At 55.1% G+C, this 26,697-nt stretch overlaps 1 protein-coding gene across 1 annotated transcript in view; it reads right to left on the bottom strand.

Moving 5' to 3' along the window:
- Positions 1-26,697, bottom strand: part of LOC140460024 (uncharacterized) — a 144,616-nt gene that overhangs the window by 88,237 nt on the left and 29,682 nt on the right. Inside the window, exons 4-7 of the mRNA XM_072554430.1 lie at positions 20,675-21,665; positions 17,679-17,851; positions 14,522-14,631; positions 12,736-12,849 (exon numbers count right to left, since the gene is read on the bottom strand). Of these exons, the coding sequence (XP_072410531.1) occupies positions 12,736-12,849; positions 14,522-14,631; positions 17,679-17,851; positions 20,675-21,665 (1,388 nt within the window). The remainder of the gene's footprint in view (positions 1-12,735; positions 12,850-14,521; positions 14,632-17,678; positions 17,852-20,674; positions 21,666-26,697) is intronic.

Below are 26,697 nucleotides of genomic sequence, written 5' to 3'. Positions count from 1 at the left end.
TGATTCCCTCTCCCTATCCCAGTGTGTGTGATTCCCCCTCCCTATCCCTGTGTGGGTGTGATTCCCCCTCCCTGTCCCTGTGGGTGTGATTCCCAATCCCTGTCCCTATGGGTGTGATTCCCTCTCCCTATCCCTGTGGGTGTTATTCCCTCTCCCTATCCCTGTGTGTGTGATTCCCAATCCCTGTCCCTATGGGTGTGATTCCCTCTCCCTATCCCTGTTTGTGTTATTCCCTCTCCCTATCCCTGAGTGTGATTCTCTCTCCCTGTCCCTGTGTGTGATTCCCTCTCGCTATACCTGTGGGTGTGATTCCCTCTCCCTATCCCTGTGTGGGTGATTCCCTCTCCCTATCCCAGTGTGTGTGATTCCCTCTCCCTTTCCCAGTGTGTGTGATTCCATCTCCCTATCCCTGTGGGTGTGATTCCCTCTCCCTATCCCTGTGGGTGTGATTCCCTCTCCCTGACCCTGTAGGTGTGATTCCCTCTCCCTATCCCAGTGTGTGTGATTCCATCTCCCTATCCCTGTGGGTGTGATTCCCTCTCCCTATCCCTGTGTGGGTGATTCCCTCTCCCTATCCCAGTGTGTGTGATTCCCCCTCCCTATCCCTGTGTGTGTGATTCCCTCTCCCTGTCCCTGTGTGTGTGATTCCCTCTCCCAGTCCCTGTGGGTGTGATTCCCTCTCCCTGTCCCTGTGTGTGTGATTCCCTCTCCCTGTCCCTGTGTGTGATTCCTACTCCCTGTCCCTGTGTGTGTGATTCCCCCTCCCTGTCCCTGTGTGTGTGATTCCCTCTCCCAGTCCGTGTGTGATTCCCTCTCCCTGTCCCTGTGGGTGTGATTCCCTCTCCCTGTGTGTGATTCCCTCTCCCTATCCCTGTGGGTGTGATTCCCACTCCCTGTCCCTGTGGGTGTGATTCCCTCTCCCTGTCCCTGTGTGTGTGATTCCCTCTCCCTGTCCCTGTGGGTGTGATTCCCTCTCCCTATCCCAGTGTGTGATTCCCTCTCCTTGTCCCTGTGTGTGATTCCCTCTCCCTGTGTGTGTGATTCCTGCTCCTTCTCCTGGTGTGTGTGATTCCCTCTCCCTATCCCTGTGGGTGTGATTCCCTCTCCCTGTCCCTGTGTGTGTGATTCCCTCTCCCTATCCCTGTGGGTGTGATTCTCTCTCCCTGTGGGTGTGATTCCCTCTCCCTATCCCTGTGGGTGTGATTCCCTCTCCCTATCCCTGTGTGTGTGATTCCCTCTCCCTATCCCAGTGTGTGTGACTCCATCTCCCTATCCCTGTGGGTGTGATTCCCTCTCCCTGTCCCTGTGGGTGTGATTCCCTCTCCCTGTCCCTGTGGGTGTGATTCCCTCTCCCTGTCCCTGTGGGTGTGATTCCCTCTCCCTGTCCCTGTAGGTGTGATTCCCTCTCCCTGTCCCTGTGGGTGTGATTCCCTCTCCCTGTCCCTGTGGGTGTGATTCCCTCTCCCTATCCCTGTGGGTGTGATTCCCTCTCCCAGTCCCTGTGGGTGTGATTCCCTCTCCCTGTCCCTGTGGGTGTGATTCCCTCTCCCTATCCCTGTGGGTGTGATTCCCTCTCCCTGTCCCTGTGTGTGATTCCCTCTCCCTGTCCCTGTGTGTGATTCCCTCTCCCTGTCCCTGTGTGTGATTCCCTCTCCCTGTCCCTGTGGGTGTGTGATTCCCTCTCCCTGTCCCTGTGGGTGTGATTCCCTCTCCCAGTCTCTGTGTGTGATTCCCTCTCCCTGTCCCTGTGTGTGATTCCCTCTCCCTGTCCCTGTGTGTGATTCCCTCTCCCTGTCCCTGTGGGTGTGATTCCCCCTCCCTGTCCCTGTGGGTGTGATTCCCTCTCCCTGTCCCTGTGGGTGTGATTCCCTCTCCCTATCCCAGTGTGTGATTCCCACTCCCCGTCCCTGTGGGTGTGATTCCCTGTCCCTGTCCCTGTGTGGGTGATTCCCTCTCCCTGTCCCTGTGTGTGTGATTCCCTCTCCCTGTCCCTGTGTGTGATTCCCACTCCCCGTCCCTGTGGGTGTGATTCCCTGTCCCTGTCCCTGTGTGTGTGATTCCCTCTCCCTGTCCCTGTGTATGATTCCCACTCCCAGTCCCTGTGTGTGTGTGATTCCCTCTCCCTGTCCCAGTGTGTGTGATTCCCGCTCCCTGTCCCTGTGGGTGTGTGATTCCCTCTCCCTATCCCTGTGGGTGTGATTCCATCTCCCAGTCCCTGTGTGTGTGTGATTCCCTCTCCCTATCCCTGTGGGTGTGATTCCCTCTCCCTATCCCAGTGTGTGATTCCCTCTCCCTGTCCCTGTGTGTGATTCCCTCTCCCTGTGTGTGTGATTCCTGCTCCTTCTCCTGGTGTGTGTGATTCCCTCTCCCTATCCCTGTGGGTGTGATTCCCTCTCCCTGTCCCAGTATGTGTGATTCCCTCTCCCAGTCCCTGTGTGGGTGTGATTCCCTCTCCCTGTCCCAGTGTGTGTGATTCCCTCTCCCAGTCCCTGTGTGGGTGTGATTCCCTCTCCCAGTCCCTGTGGGTGTGATTCCCTCTCCCTATCCCTGTGTGGGTGTGATTCCCTCTCCCTGTCCCTGTGGGTGTGTGATTCCCTCTCCCAGTCCCTGTGGGTGTGATTCTCTCTCCCTGTGGGTGTGATTCCCTCTCCCTATCCCTGTGTGTGTGATTCCCTCTCCCTATCCCAGTGTGTGTGACTCCATCTCCCTATCCCTGTGGGTGTGATTCCCTCTCCCTATCCCTGTGTGTGTGATTCCCTCTCCCTATCCCTGTGGGTGTGATTCTCTCTCCCTGTGGGTGTGATTCCCTCTACCTATCCCTGTGTGTGTGATTCCCTCTCCCTATCCCAGTGTGTGTGACTCCATCTCCCTATCCCTGTGGGTGTGATTCCCTCTTCCTGTCCCTGTGTGTGATTCCCTCTCGCTATCCCTGTGGGTGTGATTCCCTCTCCCTATCCCTGTGTGGGTGATTCCCTCTCCCTATCCCTGTGTGTGTGATTCCCTCTCCCTATCCCAGTGTGTGTGACTCCATCTCCCTATCCCTGTGGGTGTGATTCCCTCTCCCTGTCCCTGTGGGTGTGATTCCCTCTCCCTGTCCCTGTGGGTGTGATTCCCTCTCCCAGTCCCTGTGGGTGTGATTCCCTCTCCCTGTCCCTGTGGGTGTGATTCCCTCTCCCAGTCCCTGTAGGTGTGATTCCCTCTCCCTGTCCCTGTGGGTGTGATTCCCTCTCCCTGTCCCTGTGGGTGTGTGATTCCCTCTCCCTGTCCCTGTGGGTGTGTGACTCCATCTCCCTATCCCTGTGGGTGTGATTCCCTCTTCCTGTCCCTGTGTGTGATTCCCTCTCGCTATCCCTGTGGGTGTGATTCCCTCTCCCTATCCCTGTGTGGGTGATTCCCTCTCCCTATCCCTGTGTGTGTGATTCCCTCTCCCTATCCCAGTGTGTGTGACTCCATCTCCCTATCCCTGTGGGTGTGATTCCCTGTCCCTGTCCCTGTGGGTGTGATTCCCTCTCCCAGTCCCTGTGGGTGTGATTCCCTCTCCCAGTCCCTGTGGGTGTGATTCCCTCTCCCTGTCCCTGTGGGTGTGATTCCCTCTCCCTGTCCCTGTAGGTGTGATTCCCTCTCCCTGTCCCTGTGGGTGTGATTCCCTCTCCCTGTCCCTGTGGGTGTGATTCCCTCTCCCTATCCCTGTGGGTGTGATTCCCTCTCCCAGTCTCTGTGTGTGATTCCCTCTCCCTGTCCCTGTGTGTGATTCCCTCTCCCTGTCCCTGGGTGTGATTCCCTCTCCCTATCCCTGTGGGTGTGATTCCCTCTCCCAGTCTCTGTGTGTGATTCCCTCTCCCTGTCCCTGTGTGTGATTCCCTCTCCCTGTCCCTGTGTGTGATTCCCTCTCCCTGTCCCTGTGTGTGTGATTCCCTCTCCCTGTCCCTGTGTGGGTGATTCCCTCTCCCTGTCCCTGTGTGTGTGATTCCCTCTCCCTGTCCCTGTGTGTGATTCCCACTCCCAGTCCCTGTAGGTGTGATTCCCTCTCCCTGTCCCTGTGTGTGATTCCCTCTCCCTGTCCCTGTGGGTGTGATTCCCTGTCCCTGTCCCTGTGTGTGTGATTCCCTCTCCCTGTCCCTGTGTATGATTCCCACTCCCAGTCCCTGTGTGTGTGTGATTCCCTCTCCCTGTCCCAGTGTGTGTGATTCCCGCTCCCTGTCCCTGTGGGTGTGTGATTCCCTCTCCCTATCCCTGTGGGTGTGATTCCATCTCCCAGTCCCTGTGTGTGTGTGATTCCCTCTCCCTGTCCCTGTGTGTGATTCCCTCTCCCTGTCCCTGTGTGTGTGATTCCCTCTCCCTGTCCCTGTGTGTGTGTGATTCCCTCTCCCTATCCCTGTGGGTATGATTCCCTCTCCCTATCCCTGTGGGTGTGTGATTCCCTCTCCCTGTGGGTGTGATTCCCTCTCCCTGTCCCTGTGTGTGATTCGCTCTCCCTGTCCCTGGGTGTGTGATTCCCTCTCCCTATCCCTGTGGGTGTGTGATTCCCTCTCCCTGTCCCTGTGGGTGTGTGATTCCCTCTCCCTGTCCCTGTGGGAGTGATTCCCTCTCCCTATCCCTGTGGGAGTGATTCCCTCTCCCTGTCCCTGTGGGTGTGTGATTCCTTCTCCCTGTCCCTGTTGGTGTGATTCCCTCTCCCTATCCCTGTGGGTGTGATTCTCTCTCCCTATCCCAGTGTGTGTGATGCCCTCTCCCTGTCCCTGTGGGTGTGATTCCCTCTCCCTGTTCCTGTGTGTGTGATTCCCTCTCCCTGTCCCAGTGTGTGTGATTCCCGCTCCCTGTCCCTGTGGGTGTGTGATTCCCTCTCCCTATCCCTGTGGGTGTGATTCCATCTCCCAGTCCCTGTGTGTGTGTGATTCCCTCTCCCTGTCCCTGTGTGTGATTCCCTCTCCCTGTCCCTGTGTGTGTGATTCCCTCTCCCTGTCCCTGTGTGTGTGTGATTCCCTCTCCCTATCCCTGTGGGTATGATTCCCTCTCCCTATCCCTGTGGGTGTGTGATTCCCTCTCCCTGTGGGTGTGATTCCCTCTCCCTGTCCCTGTGTGTGATTCGCTCTCCCTGTCCCTGGGTGTGTGATTCCCTCTCCCTATCCCTGTGGGTGTGTGATTCCCTCTCCCTGTCCCTGTGGGTGTGTGATTCCCTCTCCCTGTCCCTGTGGGAGTGATTCCCTCTCCCTATCCCTGTGGGAGTGATTCCCTCTCCCTGTCCCTGTGGGTGTGTGATTCCTTCTCCCTGTCCCTGTTGGTGTGATTCCCTCTCCCTATCCCTGTGGGTGTGATTCTCTCTCCCTATCCCAGTGTGTGTGATGCCCTCTCCCTGTCCCTGTGGGTGTGATTCCCTCTCCCTGTTCCTGTGTGTGTGATTCCCTCTCCCTATCCCAGTGTGTGTGATTCCCCCTCCCTATCCCTGTGTGGGTGTGATTCCCCCTCCCTGTCCCTGTGGGTGTGATTCCCTCTCCCTGTTCCTGTGTGTGTGATTCCCTCTCCCTATCCCAGTGTGTGTGATTCCCCCTCCCTATCCCTGTGTGTGTGATTCCCTCTCCCTGTCCCTGTGTGTGTGATTCCCTCTCCCTGTCCCTGTGGGTGTGATTCCCTCTCCCTGTCCCTGTGTGTGTGATTCCCCCTCCCTGTCCCTGTGTGTGTGATTCCCTCTCCCTGTCCCTGTGGGTGTGATTCCCTCTCCCAGTCCCTATGTGTGTGATTCCCTCTCCCTATCCCTGTGTGTGTGATTCCCAATCCCTGTCCCTATGGGTGTGATTCCCTCTCCCTATCCCTGTGGGTGTTATTCCCTCTCCCTATCCCTGTGGGTGTTATTCCCTCTCCCTATCCCTGAGTGTGATTCTCTCTCCCTGTCCCTGTGTGTGATTCCCTCTCCCTATCCCAGTGTGTGTGATTCCCTCTCCCTATCCCAGTGTGTGTGATTCCCTCTCCCTGTCCCTGTGGGTGTGATTCCCTCTCACTGTCCCTGTGTGTGATTCCCTCTCCCTGTCCCTGTAGGTGTGTGATTCCCGCTCCCTGTCCCTGTGGGTGTGATTCCCCCTCCCTATCCCTGTGGGTGTGATTCCCTCTCCCTATCCCTGTGGGTGTGATTCCTTCTCCCTGTCCCTGTGGGTGTGATTCCCTCTCCCTGTCCCTGTGGGTGTGATTCCCTCTCCCTATCCCTGTGGGTGTGATTCCCCCTCCCTATCCCTGTGGGTGTGATTCCCTCTCCCTGTCCCTGTGGGTGTGATTCCCTCTCCCTATCCCTGTGGGTGTGATTCCCTCTCCCTGTCCCTGTGTGTGATTCCCTCTCCCTGTCCCTGTGTGTGACATTCCCTCTCCCTCTCCATGTGTGTGAAATTCCCTTTCCCTGTCCCACTGTGTGTGATTCCAGCTCCTTATCCCTGTGGGTGTGATTCCCTCTCCCTATCCCTTTGTGGGTGATTCCCTCTCCCTATCCCAGTGTGTGATTCCCTCTCCCTGTCCCTGTAGGTGTGATTCACTCTCCCTGTCCCTGTGTGTGTGATTCCCGCTCCCTGTCCCTGTGGGTGTGATTCCCCATCCCTATCCCTGTGGGTGTGATTCCCTCTCCCTATCCCTGTGGGTGTGATTCCCTCTCCCTGTCCCTGTGGGTGTGATTCCCTCTCCCTATCCCTGTGGGTGTGATTCCCTCTCCCTATCCCTGTGGGTGTGATTCCCCCTCCCTATCCCTGTGGGTGTGATTCCCTCTCCCTGTCCCTGTGGGTGTGATTCCCTCTCCCTATCCCTGTGGGTGTGATTCCCTCTCCCTGTCCCTGTGTGTGATTCCCTCTCCCTGTCCCTGTGTGTGTGATTCCCTCTCCCAGTCCCTGTGTGTGTGATTCCCTCTCCCTCTCCATGTGTGTGAAATTCCCTTTCCCTGTCCCACTGTGTGTGATTCCAGCTCCTTATCCCTGTGTGTCATGTTTGCTTCCTATTCCTGTGTGTCATTGCTGGTAAATGTTCCTGTGTGGGTGATTCCCGGTCCCCGTCAGGACCCATGTGTGGGTAACAATTGTCCCCTTACCCAGTGTGAGTCTTACCCACGGGGACCCATGTGTGGGTAACAATTGTCCCCTTACCCAGTGTGAGTCTTACCCACGGGGACCCATGTGTGGGTAACAATTGTCCCCTTACCCAGTGTGAGTCTTACCCACGGGGACCCATGTGTGGGTAACAATTGTCCCCTTACCCAGTGTGAGTCTTACCCACAGGGACCCATGTGTGGGTAACAATTGTCCCCTTACCCAGTGTGAGTCTTACCCACAGGGACCCATGTGTGGGTAACAATTGTCCCCTTACCCAGTGTGAGTCTTACCCACAGGGACCCATGTGTGGGTAACAATTGTCCCCTTACCCAGTGTGAGTCTTACCTACAGGGACCCATGTGTGGGTAACAATTGTCCCCTTACCCAGTGTGAGTATTACCCCACGGGGACCCATGTGTGGGTAACAATTGTCCCCTTACCCAGTGTGAGTATTACCCCACGGGGACCCATGTGTGGGTAACAATTGTCCCCTTACCCAGTGTGAGTATTACCCACAGGGACCCAGGTGTGGGTAACAATTGTCCCCTTACCCAGTGTGAGTATTACCCTTTGGGGACCCATGTGTGGGTAACAATTGTCCCCTTACCCAGTGTGAGTATTACCCTTTGGGGACCCATGTGTGGGGAACAATTGTCCCCTTACCCAGTGTGAGTCTTACCCACGGGGACCCATGTGTGGGTAACAATTGTCCCCTTACCCAGTGTGAGTATTACCCACAGGGACCCATGTGTGGGTAACAATTGTCCCCTTACCCAGTGTGAGTCTTACCCACAGGGACCCATGTGTGGGTAACAATTGTCCCCTTACCCAGTGTGAGTATTACCCACGGGGACCCAGGTGTGGGTAACAATTGTCCCCTTACCCAGTGTGAGTATTACCCACGGGGACCCATGTGTGGGTAACAATTGTCCCCTTACCCAGTGTGAGTCTTACCCAGGGGGACCCATGTGTGGGTAACAATTGTCCCCTTACACAGTGTGAGTATTACCCCACGGGGACCCATGTGTGGGTAACAATTGTCCCCTTACCCAGTGTGAGTCTTACCCAGGGGGACCCAGGTGTGGGTAACAATTGTCCCCTTACCCAGTGTGAGTCTTACCCACAGGGACCCATGTGTGGGTAACAATTGTCCCCTTACCCAGTGTGAGTATTACCCACAGGGACCCATGTGTGGGTAACAATTGTCCCCTTACCCAGTGTGAGTATTACCCACAGGGACCCATGTGTGGGTAACAATTGTCCCCTTACCCAGTGTGAGTATTACCCCACGGGGACCCATGTGTGGGTAACAATTGTCCCCTTACCCAGTGTGAGTATTACCCACAGGGACCCATGTGTGGGTAACAATTGTCCCCTGACCCAGTGTGAGTATTACCCACGGGGACCCAGGTGTGGGTAACAATTGTCCCCTTACCCAGTGTGAGTATTACCCCACGGGGACCCATGTGTGGGTAACAATTGTCCCCTTACCCAGTGTGAGTATTACCCACGGGGACCCATGTGTGGGTAACAATTGTCCCCTTACCCAGTGTGAGTATTACCCACAGGGACCCAGGTGTGGGTAACAATTGTCCCCTTACCCAGTGTGAGTATTACCCACAGGGACCCATGTGTGGGTAACAATTGTCCCCTTACCCAGTGTGAGTATTACCCCACGGGGACCCATGTGTGGGTAACAATTGTCCCCTTACACAGTGTGAGTATTACCCACAGGGACCCATGTGTGGGTAACAATTGTCCCCTTACCCAGTGTGAATATTACCCCACGGGGACCCATGTGTGGGTAACAATTGTCCCCTTACCCAGTGTGAGTCTTACCCACGGGGACCCATGTGTGGATAACAATTGTCCCCTTACCCGGTGTGAGTCTTACCCACAGGGACCCATGTGTGGGTAACAATTGTCCCCTTACCCAGTGTGAGTATTACCCATGGGGACCCATGTGTGGGTAACAATTGTCCCCTTACCCAGTGTGAGTATTACCCACAGGGACCCAGGTGTGGGTAACAATTGTCCCCTTACCCAGTGTGAGTATTACCCTTTGGGGACCCATGTGTGGGTAACAATTGTCCCCTTACCCAGTGTGAGTCTTACCCACGGGGACCCATGTGTGGGTAACAATTGTCCCCTTACCCAGTGTGAGTCTTACCCAGGGGGACCCAGGTGTGGGTAACAATTGTCCCCTTACCCAGTGTGAGTATTACCCACAGGGACCCATGTGTGGGTAACAATTGTCCCCTGACCCAGTGTGAGTATTACCCACAGGGACCCATGTGTGGGTAACAATTGTCCCCTTACCCAGTGTGAGTCTTACCCAGGGGGACCCAGGTGTGGGTAACAATTGTCCCCTTACCCAGTGTGAGTATTACCCACAGGGACCCATGTGTGGGTAACAATTGTCCCCTGACCCAGTGTGAGTCTTACCCACAGGGACCCATGTGTGGGTAACAATTGTCCCCTTACCCAGTGTGAGTATTACCCACGGGGACCCAGGTGTGGGTAACAATTGTCCCCTTACCCAGTGTGAGTATTACCCACGGGGACCCAGGTGTGGGTAACAATTGTCCCCTTACCCAGTGTGAGTATTACCCACAGGGACCCATGTGTGGGTAACAATTGTCCCCTTACCCAGTGTGAGTATTACCCACAGGGACCCATGTGTGGGTAACAATTGTCCCCTTACCCAGTGTGAGTATTACCCCACGGGGACCCATGTGTGGGTAACAATTGTCCCCTTACCCAGTGTGAATATTACCCCACGGGGACCCATGTGTAGGTAACAATTGTCCCCTTACCCAGTGTGAGTATTACCCAGGGGGACCCATGTGTGGGTAACAATTGTCCCCTTACCCAGTGTGAGTCTTACCCACAGGGACCCATGTGTGGGGAACAATTGTCCCCTTACCCAGTGTGAGTATTACCCACAGGGACCCATGTGTGGGTAACAATTGTCCCCTTACCCGGTGTGAGTCTTACCCACAGGGACCCATGTGTGGGTAACAATTGTCCCCTTACCCAGTGTGAGTATTACCCACAGGGACCCATGTGTGGGTAACAATTGTCCCCTTACCCAGTGTGAGTATTACCCCACGGGGACCCATGTGTGGGTAACAATTGTCCCCTTACCCAGTGTGAATATTACCCCACGGGGACCCATGTGTAGGTAACAATTGTCCCCTTACCCAGTGTGAGTATTACCCAGGGGGACCCATGTGTGGGTAACAATTGTCCCCTTACCCAGTGTGAGTCTTACCCACAGGGACCCATGTGTGGGGAACAATTGTCCCCTTACCCAGTGTGAGTATTACCCACAGGGACCCATGTGTGGGTAACAATTGTCCCCTTACCCGGTGTGAGTCTTACCCACAGGGACCCATGTGTGGGTAACAATTGTCCCCTTACCCAGTGTGAGTATTACCCACAGGGACCCATGTGTGGGTAACAATTGTCCCCTTACCCAGTGTGAGTCTTACCCACGGGGACCCATGTGTGGGTAACAATTGTCCCCTTACCCAGTGTGAGTCTTACCCACGGGGACCCATGTGTGGGTAACAATTGTCCCCTTACCCAGTGTGAGTCTTACCCAGGGGGACCCATGTGTGGGTAACAATTGTCCCCTTACCCAGTGTGAGTATTACCCACAGGGACCCATGTGTGGGTAACAATTGTCCCCTTACCCAGTGTGAGTCTTACCCACGGGGACCCATGTGTGGGTAACAATTGTCCCCTTACCCAGTGTGAGTATTACCCACAGGGACCCATGTGTGGGTAACAATTGTCCCCTTACCCAGTGTGAGTCTTACCCAGGGGGACCCATGTGTGGGTAACAATTGTCCCCTTACCCAGTGTGAGTATTACCCACAGGGACCCATGTGTGGGTAACAATTGTCCCCTTACCCAGTGTGAGTCTTACCCACGGGGACCCATGTGTGGGTAACAATTGTCCCCTTACCCAGTGTGAGTATTACCCACAGGGACCCATGTGTGGGTAACAATTGTCCCCTTACCCAGTGTGAGTCTTACCCAGGGGGACCCATGTGTGGGTAACAATTGTCCCCTTACCCAGTGTGAGTCTTACCCACGGGGACCCATGTGTGGATAACAATTGTCCCCTTACCCAGTGTGAGTATTACCCACAGGGACCCATGTGTGGGTAACAATTGTCCCCTTACCCAGTGTGAGTCTTACCCACGGGGACCCAGGTGTGGGTAACAATTGTCCCCTTACCCAGTGTGAGTATTACCCACAGGGACCCATGTGTGGGTAACAATTGTCCCCTTACCCGGTGTGAGTCTTACCCACAGGGACCCATGTGTGGGTAACAATTGTCCCCTGACCCAGTGTGAGTATTACCCACAGGGACCCATGTGTGGGTAACAATTGTCCCCTTACCCAGTGTGAGTCTTACCCACAGGGACCCATGTGTGGGGAACAATTGTCCCCTGACCCAGTGTGAGTCTTACCCACAGGGACCCATGTGTGGGTAACAATTGTCCCCTTACCCAGTGTGAGTATTACCCATGGGGACCCATGTGTGGGTAACAATTGTCGCCTTACCCGGTGTGAGTCTTACCCAGGGGGACCCATGTGTGGGTAACAATTGTCCCCTTACCCAGTGTGAGTCTTACCCACGGGGACCCATGTGTGGGTAACAATTGTCCCCTGACCCAGTGTGAGTCTTACCCACGGGGACCCATGTGTGGGTAACAATTGTCCCCTTACCCAGTGTGAGTCTTACCCAGGGGGACCCATGTGTGGGTAACAATTGTCCCCTGACCCAGTGTGAGTCTTACCCACAGGGACCCATGTGTGGGTAACAATTGTCCCCTGACCCAGTGTGAGTCTTACCCACAGGGACCCATGTGTGGGTAACAATTGTCCCCTTACCCAGTGTGAGTCTTACCCAGGGGGACCCATGTGTGGGTAACAATTGTCCCCTGACCCAGTGTGAGTCTTACCCACAGGGACCCATGTGTGGGTAACAATTGTCCCCTTACCCAGTGTGAGTCTTACCCACAGGGACCCATGTGTGGGTAACAATTGTCCCCTTACCCAGTGTGAGTCTTACCCACGGGGACCCATGTGTGGGTAACAATTGTCCCCTTACCCAGTGTGAGTATTACCCACGGGGTCCCAGGTGTGGGTAACAATTGTCCCCTTACCCAGTGTGAGTATTACCCACAGGGACCCATGTGTGGGTAACAATTGTCCCCTTACCCAGTGTGAGTATTACCCTTTGGGGACCCATGTGTGGGTAACAATTGTCCCCTTACCCAGTGTGAGTATTACCCACAGGGACCCATGTGTGGGTAACAATTGTCCCCTTACCCAGTGTGAGTCTTACCCCACGGGGACCCATGTGTGGGTAACAATTGTCCCCTTACCCAGTGTGAGTATTACCCTTTGGGGACCCATGTGTGGGTAACAATTGTCCCCTTACCCAGTGTGAGTATTACCCACGGGGACCCATGTGTGGGTAACAATTGTCCCCTGACCCGGTGTGAGTCTTACCCACAGGGACCCATGTGTGGGTAACAATTGTCCCCTTACCCAGTGTGAGTATTACCCACAGGGACCCATGTGTGGGTAACAATTGTCCCCTGACCCAGTGTGAGTCTTACCCAGGGGGACCCATGTACAATTGCCCATTTACCTGGTAGGTTGTAGCGCTCCCGCCCAGTAACCGGATGAGCTCAGTGAATCGCTGCTCGTAGAGATGGAGCAGGACTGCCATATACAGACTGGAGCTGGTCATCTGCTCCTCCACCTGCAGCCGGGAAGGGAACGGGACAGAACAGGAGAGACGTGGGCGATGGGGAATCAGCGCAGGGACTGATCAGATTGTCTCCGCCCGCCTCTCACAGGATTGCCCCGTGTGTCGACAGTTTCTTCCACAAAGTTCCTCCCCGCCATCCCCCGCACCCCCAATCTCCCACACAATGTGGTCAGATCCTGTATTTCCTCGGGCCGTCATCGCTGCTGCCTTTCCCTCGCTGTTGTCTGCCATTTCCCCAGGTGTGATGATCTTGGGAAGTGGCAGTGCTATAGGTGGCATGACATTGGCATCACACTGTCACTGACCATCGATTCTACGGGTATCCTACCTTCTCAACTATACTGTCCATGAAACTGGAACCTCTCCCCTCACCAGCCCCTGTGAGTCCCACACACATCCCTTTTCTCTTTATGTCATTGGGTATGGGTGTCACTGGCTGGGCCCAGTTGTCATTGCCCTGTCCCGAGTTGCCCTCTTGAATAGCTGCAGACCGCGTGCTGTGGGGTGGACCCACGATGCCCCTCAGGGAGGGGAATCCCAGGATTCTGACCCAGTGACAGTGAACAAACAGCCGACATATTTCCGAGTCGGAGGGGAGCTTGGAGGGGTGTGGTGTTCCCCTTGTATCTGCCCCCCCTCCCCCTTCTAGATGGTAGAGGGGTGTGGGGGGTTTTGGGAAAGTGCTGTCTGAGGACCCCCTCGGTGAGGGTCTGCAGTGGGTCTTGGAGACGGTACACACGGCTGCGACTCAGCGTCGGGGGGTGGGGTGGAGGGAGGGAGCGGGGGGTTTGTGGGGGTGGGGCCAATCGAGCTGGGGGTGGGGAGGGGGCTGCTTTGTCCCTGGGCGATGTCGAGTGTTGTCGGAGCTTCCCCCCCCTCCATCCAGGGGCAAGTGGGGAGTATTCCCTCCCCCCTCCCTGAGTTGTGCCTTGTTGATGGTGGGACAGGGCTTTGGGGGGTGGGGGGGGTGGGAGAGTCAGGAGGGGAGTGACTCGCTGCAGGATTCCCAGCCTCTGACCCTGCTCTTGTAGTTGCTGGGTTTATACAGGGCTGGGTCCACGTTCAGTTTCTGGTCAATGGGAACCCCCTGGATGTTGATAGTGGGGGGGAGGGGGATTCAGTGACGGTAACACTATTGAACGTCAAGGGGGTGATGGTTAGATTCTCTCTCAAAGGTAACCCCCAGGATGTTGGTACTTGGGGGGAAGGGGGATTCAGTGACGGTAACGCCATTGAACGTCAAGGGGGATGATGGTTAGATTCTCTCTCAATGGTAACCCCCAGGATGTTGATAGTGGGGGGGGAAGGGGGATTCAGTGACGGTAACGCCATTGAACGTCAAGGGGGATGATGGTTAGATTCTCTCTCAATGGTAACCCCCAGGATGTTGATAGTGGGGGGGGGAAGGGGGATTCAGTGACGGCAACGCCATTGGATGTCTATGGACAGTAGTTAGACTCTCTCTCATCAGAGATGGCCCAGTTGAGTTTTTGGTCAATTGTAATTCCCAGGATGTTGATAGCAGAGGGGAGTTCAGCCATCAAGGGGAGATTGTTAAGAGTCCTTCTTGACAGAGAAGCCCCCTGCTCTCCCCTCCCCCCCCCCCCCCCCCCCACCAGCCCTATCCCACTCTGTGGGAACACACGTTCTCCCCTCCCCGTACCTGGGAGGCTGCTCGCTTGCGGTGAAACTCGTGCACGTCAAAGTTGTCGAAATCCAGCTTGAGGGTGTGTTTGCAGAGCTCGCAGGTGGTGACTGCTGCCAAGTCGGCTCCTGTGTGGAGGGAACAAGGGATGGCTCACTCATTCACAAACTCACTGTGAACCCGTCTGAGTACAGCGAGGCCCCACTGAGGGAACAGTGGCAGACACGCACCCAGGTACTTTATGGCTGAGGTGGTACCGTGAGGTGGTGGGGGGGGGAGGGGCGAAGCGACACTGTCACCTTTTCACCGCCCGTGAGTACAACGTGTGGCAAGAAAACCCAATTCGAAATTACTGGACGTATTTTTGTCTTGCATTCGAACTTAGTGAGTGAGGTGAGTTTGAACGAGGAGACAGAAGCTTCTTCAGCAAAAGAAACAAAGAGAGGATGGAAGAAAGCAAACTCTTTACCCGTCAGACAAACGTGGGAGGACAGGAGATGCTGCACAGGTTGGCGGGGAATGGAGCAGGAGACGATAGTTAGAGCCACAACAAGACAGGGATCGGGGAGCAGGGTCAAGGCGGTGGTTACCGGGGAGACGCCGAACTTTGACAGGGCCTGTCACGACATCAGGATGTCGCAGAGTCTCTCACCGAGGGCGTGTCACAGGAAGCACGAGGGCCAACTTGTGCACAGCAAGATTCTACAAACAGCTATGAGCAGAGAGAGGGAGACCACCTTATCAACGTTGGTCAAAGGGATAAACGTTAGGCCACAGCAGTTGGGGGCCACTGGCTTCAACAGTTGATGCGAATGATACAGGCCCAGGGTGGGGGGTAGTGCCAGTCTGGGTCACAGGCACTGGAGCTCCTGGAGTGTTAACTCACAACCTACTGACTCCGAGAGGTGCTGGTATCTCTGGAAGGCAATGTCCATCCTCACCGCCAATACCCACTGGGGAGACACAGCGGCAGGACCGTGTGCCAAGAACCTGCCCTGGGCAGTGCACAGACAGCACACTCACAGCAGCAACCAGTCCCAGCTCTGCACTGCCCTGCACCGCACTGAGATATAAAGCTGTCACAGGCCTGGGGCTTTTCCCACCCGTCAGGGGGGGAGAAAGACAGTCTGCAACCAAGTAAGGTACTGGAGGGGAGCTTGAAGAGCTGGAGGTGTGTGAGTGCAGGGGGAGGGGTTGGTGTGCACGTACAAGGAATAAGAGGATGATTAGGGTAGGAATAGGGCCAGTCAAAGACAGAAGTGGGAAGTTGGGTGTGGACCCTGTGGAGATCGGAGAGGTGCTAAATGAATATTTCTCATCGGTTTTCACTCAGGACAAGGAGAATATTGTAGAGGAGACGAATGAGGTACAAGATATTAGACTCGAAAGGATCGAGGTGAGTTACGAACAGGTGTTATCAATTCTCAAAGGAGTGAAAGTAGACAAGTCCCCTGGGCCGGGTGGGATTTTTCCGAGGATTCTCTGGGAAGATAGGGAGGAGATAGCAGAGACTTTGGCTTTGATATTTGAGTCGTCGTTGTCTACAGGTTTGGTACCAGAGGACTGGAGGATTGCAAATGTTGTGCCCTTGTTCAAGAAGGGCAGCAGAGAGCCTTACTTCTGTTGTAGGAAAGGTTTTGGAAAGGATTATAAGAGATAAGATTTATAATCATCCAGCAAGCAACAATTTGATTTCAGATAGTCAACATGGTTTCGCCAAGGGCAGGCCGTGTCTCACAAACCTCCTTGAGTTATTTGAGAAGGTGACCAAGCATGTAGATGAGGGTAGGGCAGTTGACATGGTGTACATGGACTTCAGTAAAGACTGTGATAAGGTTCCACATGGTAGGCTGTTGGAGAAAATGCAGAGGCATGGGATTGAGGGTGATTTAGCAGTTTGGGTTAGAAACTGGCTTTCTGAAAGGAGGCAATGAATGGTGGTTGATAGAAAATATTTAGCTTGGAGTCCGGTTACTAGTGGTGTGACACAAGGGTCTGTTTTGGGACCACTGCTGTTTGTCATTTTTATAAATGACTTAGACGCAGGCAGAGATGGATGGATTAGTAAGTTTGCAGACGACACTAAAGTCGGTGGAGTGGTGGACAGTTTGGAAGAATGTTACAGGTTTCAGGGGGACTTGGATAAACTGCAGGATTGGGCTGAGAGGTGGCAAATGGAGTTCAATGCAGCTAAATGTGAGGTGATTCACTTTGGGAAGAATAACAGGATGGCAGCGTACTGGGTCAGTGGAAAGATTCTTGGTAGTGTGGATGTGCAGAGGGATCTTGGAGTCCATGTACATAGATCCCTGAAGGTTGCCACCCAGGTGGATAGTGCTGTTAAGAAGGTATACGGTGGGTTAGGTTTTATTGGTAGAGGGATTGAGTTCCGGAGACGCAATATCATGCTGCAACTATACAAAACGCTGGTGCGGCCGCACTTGGAATATTGCTCACAGTTCTGGTCCCCATATATCAGGAAGGATGTGGAAGCATTGGAAAAGGTGCAGAGGAGATTTACCAGGATGTTGCCTGGTCTGGAGGGAAGGGCTTAAGAGGAAAGGCTGAGAGACTTGGGTCTTTTCTCATTGGCAGGAAGGCTAAGAGGGGATTTGATAGAGACATACAAGATAATCAGAGGATTAGATAGGGGAGACAGTGAGAGTCTTTTTCCTAGGATGATGACGTCAGCGTGTACGAGGGGACATAACTACACACTGAGGGGTGTTAGATTTCAAACAGATGTCAGAGGTTGGTTCTTTACTCAGAGAGTGGTCAGGGTGTGGAATGTCCTCCCTGTGAATGTAGTTAACTCAGCCACGTTAGGGAGATTTAAACAATCCTTGGAGTGGGATGAATTTGGGAGAGTGTCGGAGGATGGGCATAGATTAGTTCACAGGTTGGCGCAATATCGAGGGCTGAAGGGCCTGTCCTGCGCTGTATTGTTCTACGTTCTAAGTTGAGGTGAGGGAAGACAATGAGAGGCAAAAATTACCTCGACTGAAACGTGGGAAAACCTTTCTTTTTGTCGGTGGGAGCAGATGAAGGGTTGGTACCGGTTGGACTGGCCTGGTGATTGCAAGTACTAGGGAGGAGCCTTGGAGTGGGATTCTCGCAGGCCTCCTCACGCCCTCCCCTACCCCCCCTCCCCCCACCAACCTCAGCGATCCTCTACCTGAAATAATCTTTGCTTGCAGCCACTTCTTCAGGCAATCGTGGTGCACAAACTGCAGGCTGCCGACACACTTGCAGGGTTCCAGCAGTGGGTTGAGAGGGGTGCCGCCCGGTATCAGGCAGATCCTGCACAGGTCACCCTCGTCCTCCTCCTCGGAGTCCTCGCGAAGCAGGCTGAGTGCGGAGCGGTGACACCCGTGAGTAAAGGTTTGGGGAGGGGGAGCGCTCTACTGTCCCCGTCGCTTGTGAGGGCAAAATCCCTCTGTTCGGCACCCTCTTCAAACGGAGTCCTTCTGCCGTGAGCCCCGTTTCCAAACCAACACCCTCCCTTCCCGATCCCTTCGCTGATCTAACTCGTCCTTAATCGCCATTCTTGCTCGCTCCCCCGCTCTGCATTTTGCGCCCTCTCAGCTCATTGCCAACAATCCCTCTCTTTGCCCCCACCCCTTCTTTCCCCCTTTCCTTCGGCACACACAGAGGAAACGTGATCATCCGAAGGACGTGGCTGGGCTCGGTTACTCTCATTCCGGACAATCGAATGGCGGATAACGTAGCTTCGCTGAGCGTCGGGAACCCTTGCGATCCTGTTTGGATAATCGAGGCTGCCCTTGTGTTCTGCTCAGCCCTTCCTCAACCCCCACCTCTTGTCAGCAGCGAACACCCCCCGCCCCACCTTTCCCAGCTGACAGGGGGGGTCACTGCGCACAAAACGCTAATCTCGCTTCTCTGTCTCTCTCCTGACCTGCTGAGTTTCTCCAGCACATCCTCTTTCTTTCTGTCTGCGGTCTTTGCTTTTTTCTTTGTGAATCTTTCTCCCTCAGCTGTCATCTTGGGGAGCTCTGGGCTGGTTTTACCCTACCCTTCCCCCTTTTGGGGGGGCGGGGAACGGCGTTCACAACTAACACCTCGAAGGTCAATGTCCAACCCGCTGCCAACTCCCGAGTCGAATTTATTTGGGTCGAGATCAATTCTTAAGTTCGCTTTTGCCCAGCTGGTGACTTTCACTCTGGATTGTTCTGTTATTTTCCTTTGTCTGCCCGGATCTGAGGACACATCGAGCGCTGTCCGCGGGACGTCCTCCCACTGACATCTGACCCACCTTATTCCCAAGACTCTGATACAGGAGGGTCTCCTTTTTTCCAGTCGGACTGGACACATAGAAAGCTTTCCCAGACAGAACTATTGCTCCTTCCCGTCCCTTTAAGCGACCACGACCTCAGCCCCCAATTAGACCGACCCTGTCATTTAAACACCCTCTCCACCGCGCTCTTCCAAGCTTGCTCCTCTATATCCTCCCCACGATTTCAAGCATTTCCACACAGGAAGGGGCTCCTGCCCGAAACGTCGATCCCCCTGCTCCGTGGATGCTGCCTGACCTGCTGCGCTTTTCCAGCACCACATTTTTCACATTATCCGGCATTTGATTGTCCGGAATGCGACCTCCAGCATCTGCGGTCCTCACTTTCTTCGACCACACGGTATACCTCAGGTTCAATGTCTCTCTCTCTCTCTCTCTCCATCTCTCCCCCCTCTCTGTCCCCCTCTTCCCCCCTCTGTCTCCCCCCTTCTCCCTCTTTGTCTCTCTCTCTCCCCCCTCTTCCTCCCCCTCCACTCTCTCTCTCTGCCCCCCTCCCTCTCTTACTCTCTCCCCCTTCCCCTCTCTGTCTCCCTCCCTCCCTCTCTCTCTCTCGCCCCTCTTCCCCCCTCCCCCCTCTCTCTCCCCCCCCACCATCTCTCTCTCCCTCTCTCTGTCCCCCTCTTCCCCCCTCTGTCTCCCTCTCTCTCCCCCCACCCTGTCTCTCCCCTTCTCTCTCCCGTCTCTGTCTCTCTCTCCCCCCTCCTCCCCCTCCCATTCTCTCTCTCTCTCCGCCTCTCTCTTTTTCTCTCTCCCTCTCTCATCCCGGTTTCTCTCTCGCCCCCCTCCCTCGCCTCTCTCTACCCCCCCCCACTCTCTCCCCCTCCCCCCTCTCTCTCCCTCCCTCCCCCTCCCCTCTCTCTCCCTCCCCCCTCTCTCCCTCCAATCTCTCTCCCTCTTCCCCCCTCCCCCCTCTCTCTCTCCCCCCCTCCCCCCCTCTCTCTCCCCTCTCTCTCTCCCTCTCTCTGTCCCCCTCTTCCCCCTTCTGTCTCCCTCTCTCTCCCCCCACCCTGTCTCTCCCCTTCTCTCTCCCGTCTCTGTCTCTCTCTCCCCCCTCCTCCCCCTCCCATTCTCTCTCTCTCTCCGCCTCTCTCTTTTTCTCTCTCCCTCTCTCATCCCGGTTTCTCTCTCGCCCCACTCCCTCGCCTCTCTCTACCCCCCCCCACTCTCTCCCCCTCCCCCCTCTCTCTCCCTCCCTCCCCCTCCCCTCTCTCTCCCTCCCCCCTCTCTCCCTCCAATCTCTCTCCCTCTTCCCCCCTCCCCCCTCTCTCTCTCCCCCCCCACCATCTCTCTCTCCCCTCTCTCTCTCCCTCTCTCTGTCCCCCTCTTCCCCCTTCTGTCTCCCTCTCTCTCCCCCCACCCTGTCTCTCCCCTTCTCTCTCCCGTCTCTGTCTCTCTCTCCCCCCTCCTCCCCCTCCCATTCTCTCTCTCTCTCCGCCTCTCTCTTTTTCTCTCTCCCTCTCTCATCCCGGTTTCTCTCTGGCCCCCCTCCCTCGCCTCTCTCTACCCCCCCCCACTCTCTCCCCCTCCCCCCTCTCTCTCCCTCCCTCCCCCTCCCCTCTCTCTCCCTCCCCCCTCTCTCCCTCCAATCTCTCTCCCTCTTCCCCCTTCCCCTCTCTCTCTCTCCCTCCCCCCTCCCTCCCCCTCTCACTCCCTCCTCTCTCTTTTCCTCCCCTCGTCTCTCTACCCCCTCCCTCCCCTCTATCTCCGTCCCCTCTGTCTCCCTCTTCCCCCCTCCCTCCCTTCTCCTTCCCTTTTCCCCCTCCCTTCCCTCTCTCTCCCTCATCCCCCCTCCCCCTTCTCTTTCCCTCCCCCCTCCCTCTCCCCCTCCCCCCCCCCCCCCACACTGACCTGCTCCTTACCTCTCCTGCAGCTTGCGGAGTGTCTCTGGGTCGGGCGGTGGTCTCTCAGGTTCCTTCAGGTCCTCCTTGCCAGTTTCCCCAGTGCTCCCGCCGGCCGGCCGCCTCGGCTCGCCGCTCTCCCGGCTCCTCAGGCTGGACAGGGCCAGGATGGTCATGGAGAGGGGTGGGCCGCGGGCCGGGCCGGAGGGGCTGGGAGCCAGCCGGCCGGCCGGGAGGGGCCGGAGGCGGGCGGGGCCGGCCGGGCTGGCAGTGGTCACCAGCAGGCTGACCAGGCGGCCAGGTTCAAGCCGGGGCAGCAGAGGCGGGGGGCTGTTGGCGCCGGGGCCCTGGGAGGCCTCGGGGGGAGGAGGAGGAGGGGGGGGAGGGTGGCGGGGGGAGGAGGAGGAGGCACTGCCAGCCTCGGGCCTGGCGGGGGCCCACTGGGGGACGGGCCGCACACCCTCGTCGCCGGCGGGTCTCTCGGGGACGGCCCAAGGGCGCACCCTGAGCCGGAAGGGCAACCAGTCACCGGGGGGCTCGGCCGACGTGCCCCTGCCTGTGCCCGGGAGTCCCGGGGGTCCCGGGGCTCTGTCCTCCTCCTCCTCCTCCTGCCCGTCCTTCTGGGCAGCGGGCACCATGTTGGCCAGCCTCTCCTGCCTCAGCCTGCGCACGATGCGGTTGGTCTGCTGCTGCCGGCTCGGGGAGTGGACGTCCTGGCACTGGCCAGCCGACCCAGCCCCCGACGCTGTAGCAGGGAGGGGCAGGCTGGGCTCCGGGCAGCTGCCTTCCTGCCTCCCTGCCCTGGTCGTGCCATCCTCCTCCTCCTCCTTGTCCCCCTCCTCCTCCCCCTCCTCGGCGCCGTCCCCGTAGCGCAGGCTCCTGGACGGTCCCCTCCTGACGGTGCCAGCCGAGCTCTGCCTGGGCACCTTGAGCAGCTGCTGTGGACTGGAGGGACCCTTCTTGCTCCTCGCTTGGAGTCTCTGTGCCTGGAAGGTGGGTGCGTGTTCGGGTCCTGGAAACACAAACAAAGATAACGCGGAGTGGGTCACTTCTCTTGGCACTGGCGACGCAACGGAGGTCAGTAATACATACGAGCGGCGACCAGGGAGGCGGTGGGGGGCAGTGACAGTGCCCAGGATACCCGCAGCCGGGGAAATCTGGCAGGTAAAGCTAATCTCTGTCATGGTGACCATTGTAACCATCAAGGCTGTCATAAAAACTCGTCACATTCACAGAGTCTGAATACTGAATGGACTCACAAACTCTTAACTGCTGTTTACCTATTATTTACTCATTGATGCGACTTCACTCTGTGCTCTGCCAGGATTGCTCACAAGACAAAGCTTTTCGCTGTGCCCTGGTCCACGTGACAATCAATTCACTCACAGAGACGGACGGCATGGAAACAGACCCTTCGGCCCAACCCTGTCCCTGCCCACCCAGATATCCCAACCCAATCTAGTCCCACCTGCCAGCACCCGGCCCATATCCCTCCAAACCCTTCCTATCCCTGTCCCCATCCACCTTTTAAATGCTGTCATTGTCCCAGCCTCCACCACATCCTCTGGCAGCTCATTCCATACACGTACCACCCTCTGGGTGAGAACGTTGCCCCTTAGGTCTCTTTTATATCTTTCCCCTCTCACCCTAAACCTATGCCCCTCTAGTTCTGGACTCCCCCACCCCAGGGGGAAAAAGACCTTGTCTATTTATCCTATCGATAACCCTCATGGTTTTATAAACCTCTATAAGGTCACCCCCCTCAGCCTCCAACGCTCCGGGGAAAACAGCCCCAGCCTGGTCAGCCTCTCCCTGTAGCTCAGACCCTGGCAACACCCTTTTAAGTCTTTTCTGAACCCTTTCGAGTTTCAATTCAATTCAATTCAACTCGAAGTCCTTCAGGAGGAGGAAATCTGCTGTCCTTGCCCGCAGGGCGGGGCCAGACCCCCAGCCTTCAGAAATGGTGCGACAAACCACTTCATCTGAGGGACGGGGCGACAAACCCTGCATTTCCCACATCACACAACGGAAAAAAAACGGAAAAAAAACCAAACTCAGCGGGAACAAGCTGTCCGAGGTCAGCGCCAGCCAACTGGCTCAGTCGCTAGCGCCGCGGCTTGGCTCTGGGTTCAAATCCCACCCCAGAGTCTCAGCATCCTAACTAAAGTTAACACTTCGAGCGAGTTAAAAAATCTCGCAACACCAGGTTATACTCCGACAGGTTTAATCGGAAGCACACTAGCTTTCGCAGCTTCCAAATCAACCTGTTGGACTATAACCTGGTGCTGTGGGATTTGTAACTTTGTCCACCCCAGTCCAACACCGGCATCGCTGAATCATGACTTCAAGTCAGCGCACAGTTGGAGACACCCGCTGTTGTCTATCGGACGGGGAATTCGACTGAAGGCCTTGTCGGCAGACCGAAGAGAAACGCAACGGCACCATTTTGAAGAAGGGCAGGGAAGTTATTATCCAGAGTCCCAGGCAATATTTATCCCGTGGCCGACGAGGGCCTTCCAGAAGCTGACGTGGCCAATTTGTCAGAAGAGCAAAGGCCCATGGGATCCAAGGCAGAGCGTCAAGCTGGATCCAGGATGTGCCGAGAGGCAGGAAGCAGTGGTTCGTGGTTGATGGGTGTGCTTGTGGGTGGAAGGCTGTTTCCAGTGGGATGGTGACTTGCGTACAGGTGACATGAACTTGAAGGTAGGGGAGGCATGGTTCAGAACTTGGCTGGTTCGATCGTGGTCGCCGTGGGAACGGACTGGTCACGTGGGCGGCAGCATGTGGGTCAGTGCGGACTGATTGGATCAGTCACGGTCTCACTGAATGGTGCTGCAGGCTCGGAGGGCCCATTGGTCCTCAGTCCTACGTTGACAATCCTGTCGGGGAGGGGGGGGGGGAGGGGGGTGTGAGCTGGGGAGTAAACGCTGAATGGGCGGGGGTTGTGAGGAATGCGGAGGAGCAGAGATGTAACATGCGGGTGTGTGTCTACAGATCCCCGGGGACGGGAGCATAGGTGTGAGAGTTTACAGGAGACCTTTGTTTATGAACTGAGACATAGGCTTTAAGAGTTGGGAGGTGAACCTGGAACAGTATAGATCAGTGGTTAACTCCCAGCCAGTCAGGATCTAAAATCCGGATTTAGGCTGTTGTCAGGAGCAACCATTTAATGCATGCTTTTACTCACTACAAAATGGCCTCTTAGTGCAAGTGACATTACAAAATGGCTTCTTAGTGCAAGTGACATGACAAAATGGCTTCTAGGAGCAAATTAACAATTCTGTTTAAAATGGCATCTAACTCTGCTGAAAACCACATTCCTGAACTAATTGAAAGAGATTAGCAAACAATGCTCTGTTCACAGTATAAATTAACTAGGTAAGATAGGATATTATTAAAGTACACTAGACTGGCCTTGGAAGACCAGTGGCGAGAGATAGGGGTGTTCAAAACGAGTCAGTTCCCAGGAAATATCATTGGCTTAATTTAATGTCGACTTGTCATTTTATTGGATTAATTTTTAAATGAAGACTGTTCTGTTTGGTAACAGACCCAGAAAGGTTGCCTGTGTTTTAAGCTAATTGCATCAGCTATTCCTGAATCCCTGTGCTGCTGGATAACCTACGCCCGGTATCGTAATCGATTGTTGAAACAGACCGAGCTGATAGTGTTTATTTGACCGATCGCGGAACTGAGAAGCCCCTCTCGGGGCGGGGGGGGGGGGGGGTCCAGATTTACACCAGAGCACTGCTTCCAGTTCCAGTTACTCAGAAGGATGTGGACGAGATGGAGGCAAATGTTTGTCCACCAGGAAGGACCTGATCGGTCAGGGATGTTTCCTTCAGAGCAGAAAAGGCATATAAAATGAAGAGGGGCCCGAAGGGTTTGGAAAAGACAGGCCTTGACTGAGAAGTGAAAACTCCAGGAAGAGTGATTGGGTTGTGGGGGCAAGGGCAGGTGGGGAGGTTGGTGAGAAGAAACCTTTTCACCCAGAGACCTGACCGAGCAGGTTAGATGGGCTGAACAAATGGAATTTAACCCTGAGATGTCTGGGGGGGTCGAGTAAGGCAAGGGGAGTGCATTTTGAGGGATCGGACCTGACCCATTACAGAGGAGCCACCGGATGTTGGTGTTAATCTCCACAGGACCCTGAGGACAACAGGACAGCCACAAAAGGTGGTTAAGAAGATTATGTGGGAGACTTGCTTCCGTTAGTCACGGCAACAAACTCGCCAACAAAAGCAGGTGATGCTGGGACTGGATAAGTACTGTGCGCATTTCGGGAAACCACCGTCATACCAGGGACGTGATCGGAGAGGCTGGAGAGGAGATTCACCAGGATACTGCCTGGCTTAGAGCAATTCAGCTATGAAAAGAGACTGGATAGTCTGGCGTTGGGTTCTCCTTAGAGCGGAGAAGGTTGAGGGGCTTATGATTGAGATCTACAAAATTCCAAGAGGCAGAAGACAGGGGAGATAAGAAAGAACTCTCCCCCTTCCTGGAAGAGGGTTCGATAACCAGGGGAGGCGCAGTTTTAAGGTTAGGATCAGGTGGGCATTAGGGGTTTTTCACCCAGAGGGTGGCGGGCATCTGGAACCCGCTGCGTGAGAGGGGTGGGAGACACAAAGACCTTCCAGACATTTGAGAACTATTTACAGGAGCACTTGAAGTGTCACAGAATACAAGGCTATGGGCAAGCGCTGAAAAACAGGATTCCAACAGAAAGATGAGATTCGATTAGATTCCCTACAGTGTGGAAAACAGGCCCTTCGGCCCAACTAGTCCACACTGACCCCCCCCCCCCATTCTCTGACTAATGCTGTAATAACTATGGACAACCTTGCATGGCCAATTCACCGTAACCTGCACATCTTTGGACTGTGGGAGGAAACCGGAGCACCCGGAGGGAACCCACGCAGACACGGGGGGGGAGAGTGGACAAACTCCACCCAGACAGTCGCCTGAGGCTGGAATCGAACCTGGCGCCCTGGCGCTGTGAGGCAGCAGAGCTGGCGGGATTTGAACCCTCTAGATTACAAGCACAGTGACACTCTTGTTTTACCCATCACCTCGTCCATGCTGTGGAGGAAGCAGCCAGGGAAACATAGTAATGCCTCAGCCAATGACAGTCAACTTGTCAATCAATCGACACCCCTTTTCCTTCTGCAGGCTAAGTTGGCGCAATCATTTTCAACTTGTCATCCTTCCATTTATCCTGCCGAGTGCCAGACCATAAGCTTCAACTACACACTGTCAAGGGCAGGACTGAGAGAATTATTGGTGGGGCCTTGGATAGTGCTGTGGAATACTTCCCTTCATTGGTCAGGAGAGGAGGAGGGGAGCCACGTTGAGGTTGTACAGGACATTGGTGAGGCTTCGACTGTGTCCAGTTCTGGTCACCCTGTTGTAGGAAGTTAAAAATCATGCAACACCAGGTTATAGTCCAACAGGTTTAAATGGAAGCACACGAGCTTTCGGAGCGACACTCCTTCTTCAGGTGGTTGTGGCACAGGAGCAGCGCTCAGAAAGCTAGTGCTTCCAATTAAACCTGTTGGACTATAACCTGGCGTTGCGTGATTTTTAACTTTGTACACCCCAGTCCAAATCTCCAAACCATGTTGTAGGAAGGAGATTATTAAACTGGAAAGGGTTCAGAGGAGATTTACCAGCATGTTACAAGGTATGGAAGGTTTATAAAGAAAAGCTGGATAGGCTGGGACTATTTTCACTGGAGCGTAGGATGTTGAGAGACGATATTATACAAGTTTACAAAAGACAGGGGCGAACGATAGCTGCCTTTTTCCTAGGGTGAGGGGGATTTCAAGACCAGGGGACACATTTTAAAGGTGAGAGGAGAGAGATTTTTAAAAGGCACGAGGGGTAAATTCTTCACACAGAGTATGTGCGTGTGGGATGGATGGTCTGAGAAAGCAGTGGATGTGGGCACAATTACAATGTTGAAAAGACATTTGGATAAGGAGATGAACAGGAAAGGGTTGGAGATGTATGAGCCGGGGAGCAGGCAGGTGGGACTAGTTTAGTCT

This window comes from Chiloscyllium punctatum, chromosome 36, assembly GCF_047496795.1.
Source record: "Chiloscyllium punctatum isolate Juve2018m chromosome 36, sChiPun1.3, whole genome shotgun sequence".
NCBI lineage: Eukaryota > Metazoa > Chordata > Chondrichthyes > Orectolobiformes > Hemiscylliidae > Chiloscyllium > Chiloscyllium punctatum.
Note: the sequence above shows the minus strand (reverse complement) of the source record. Positions and strands in the feature narration are given on the sequence as shown.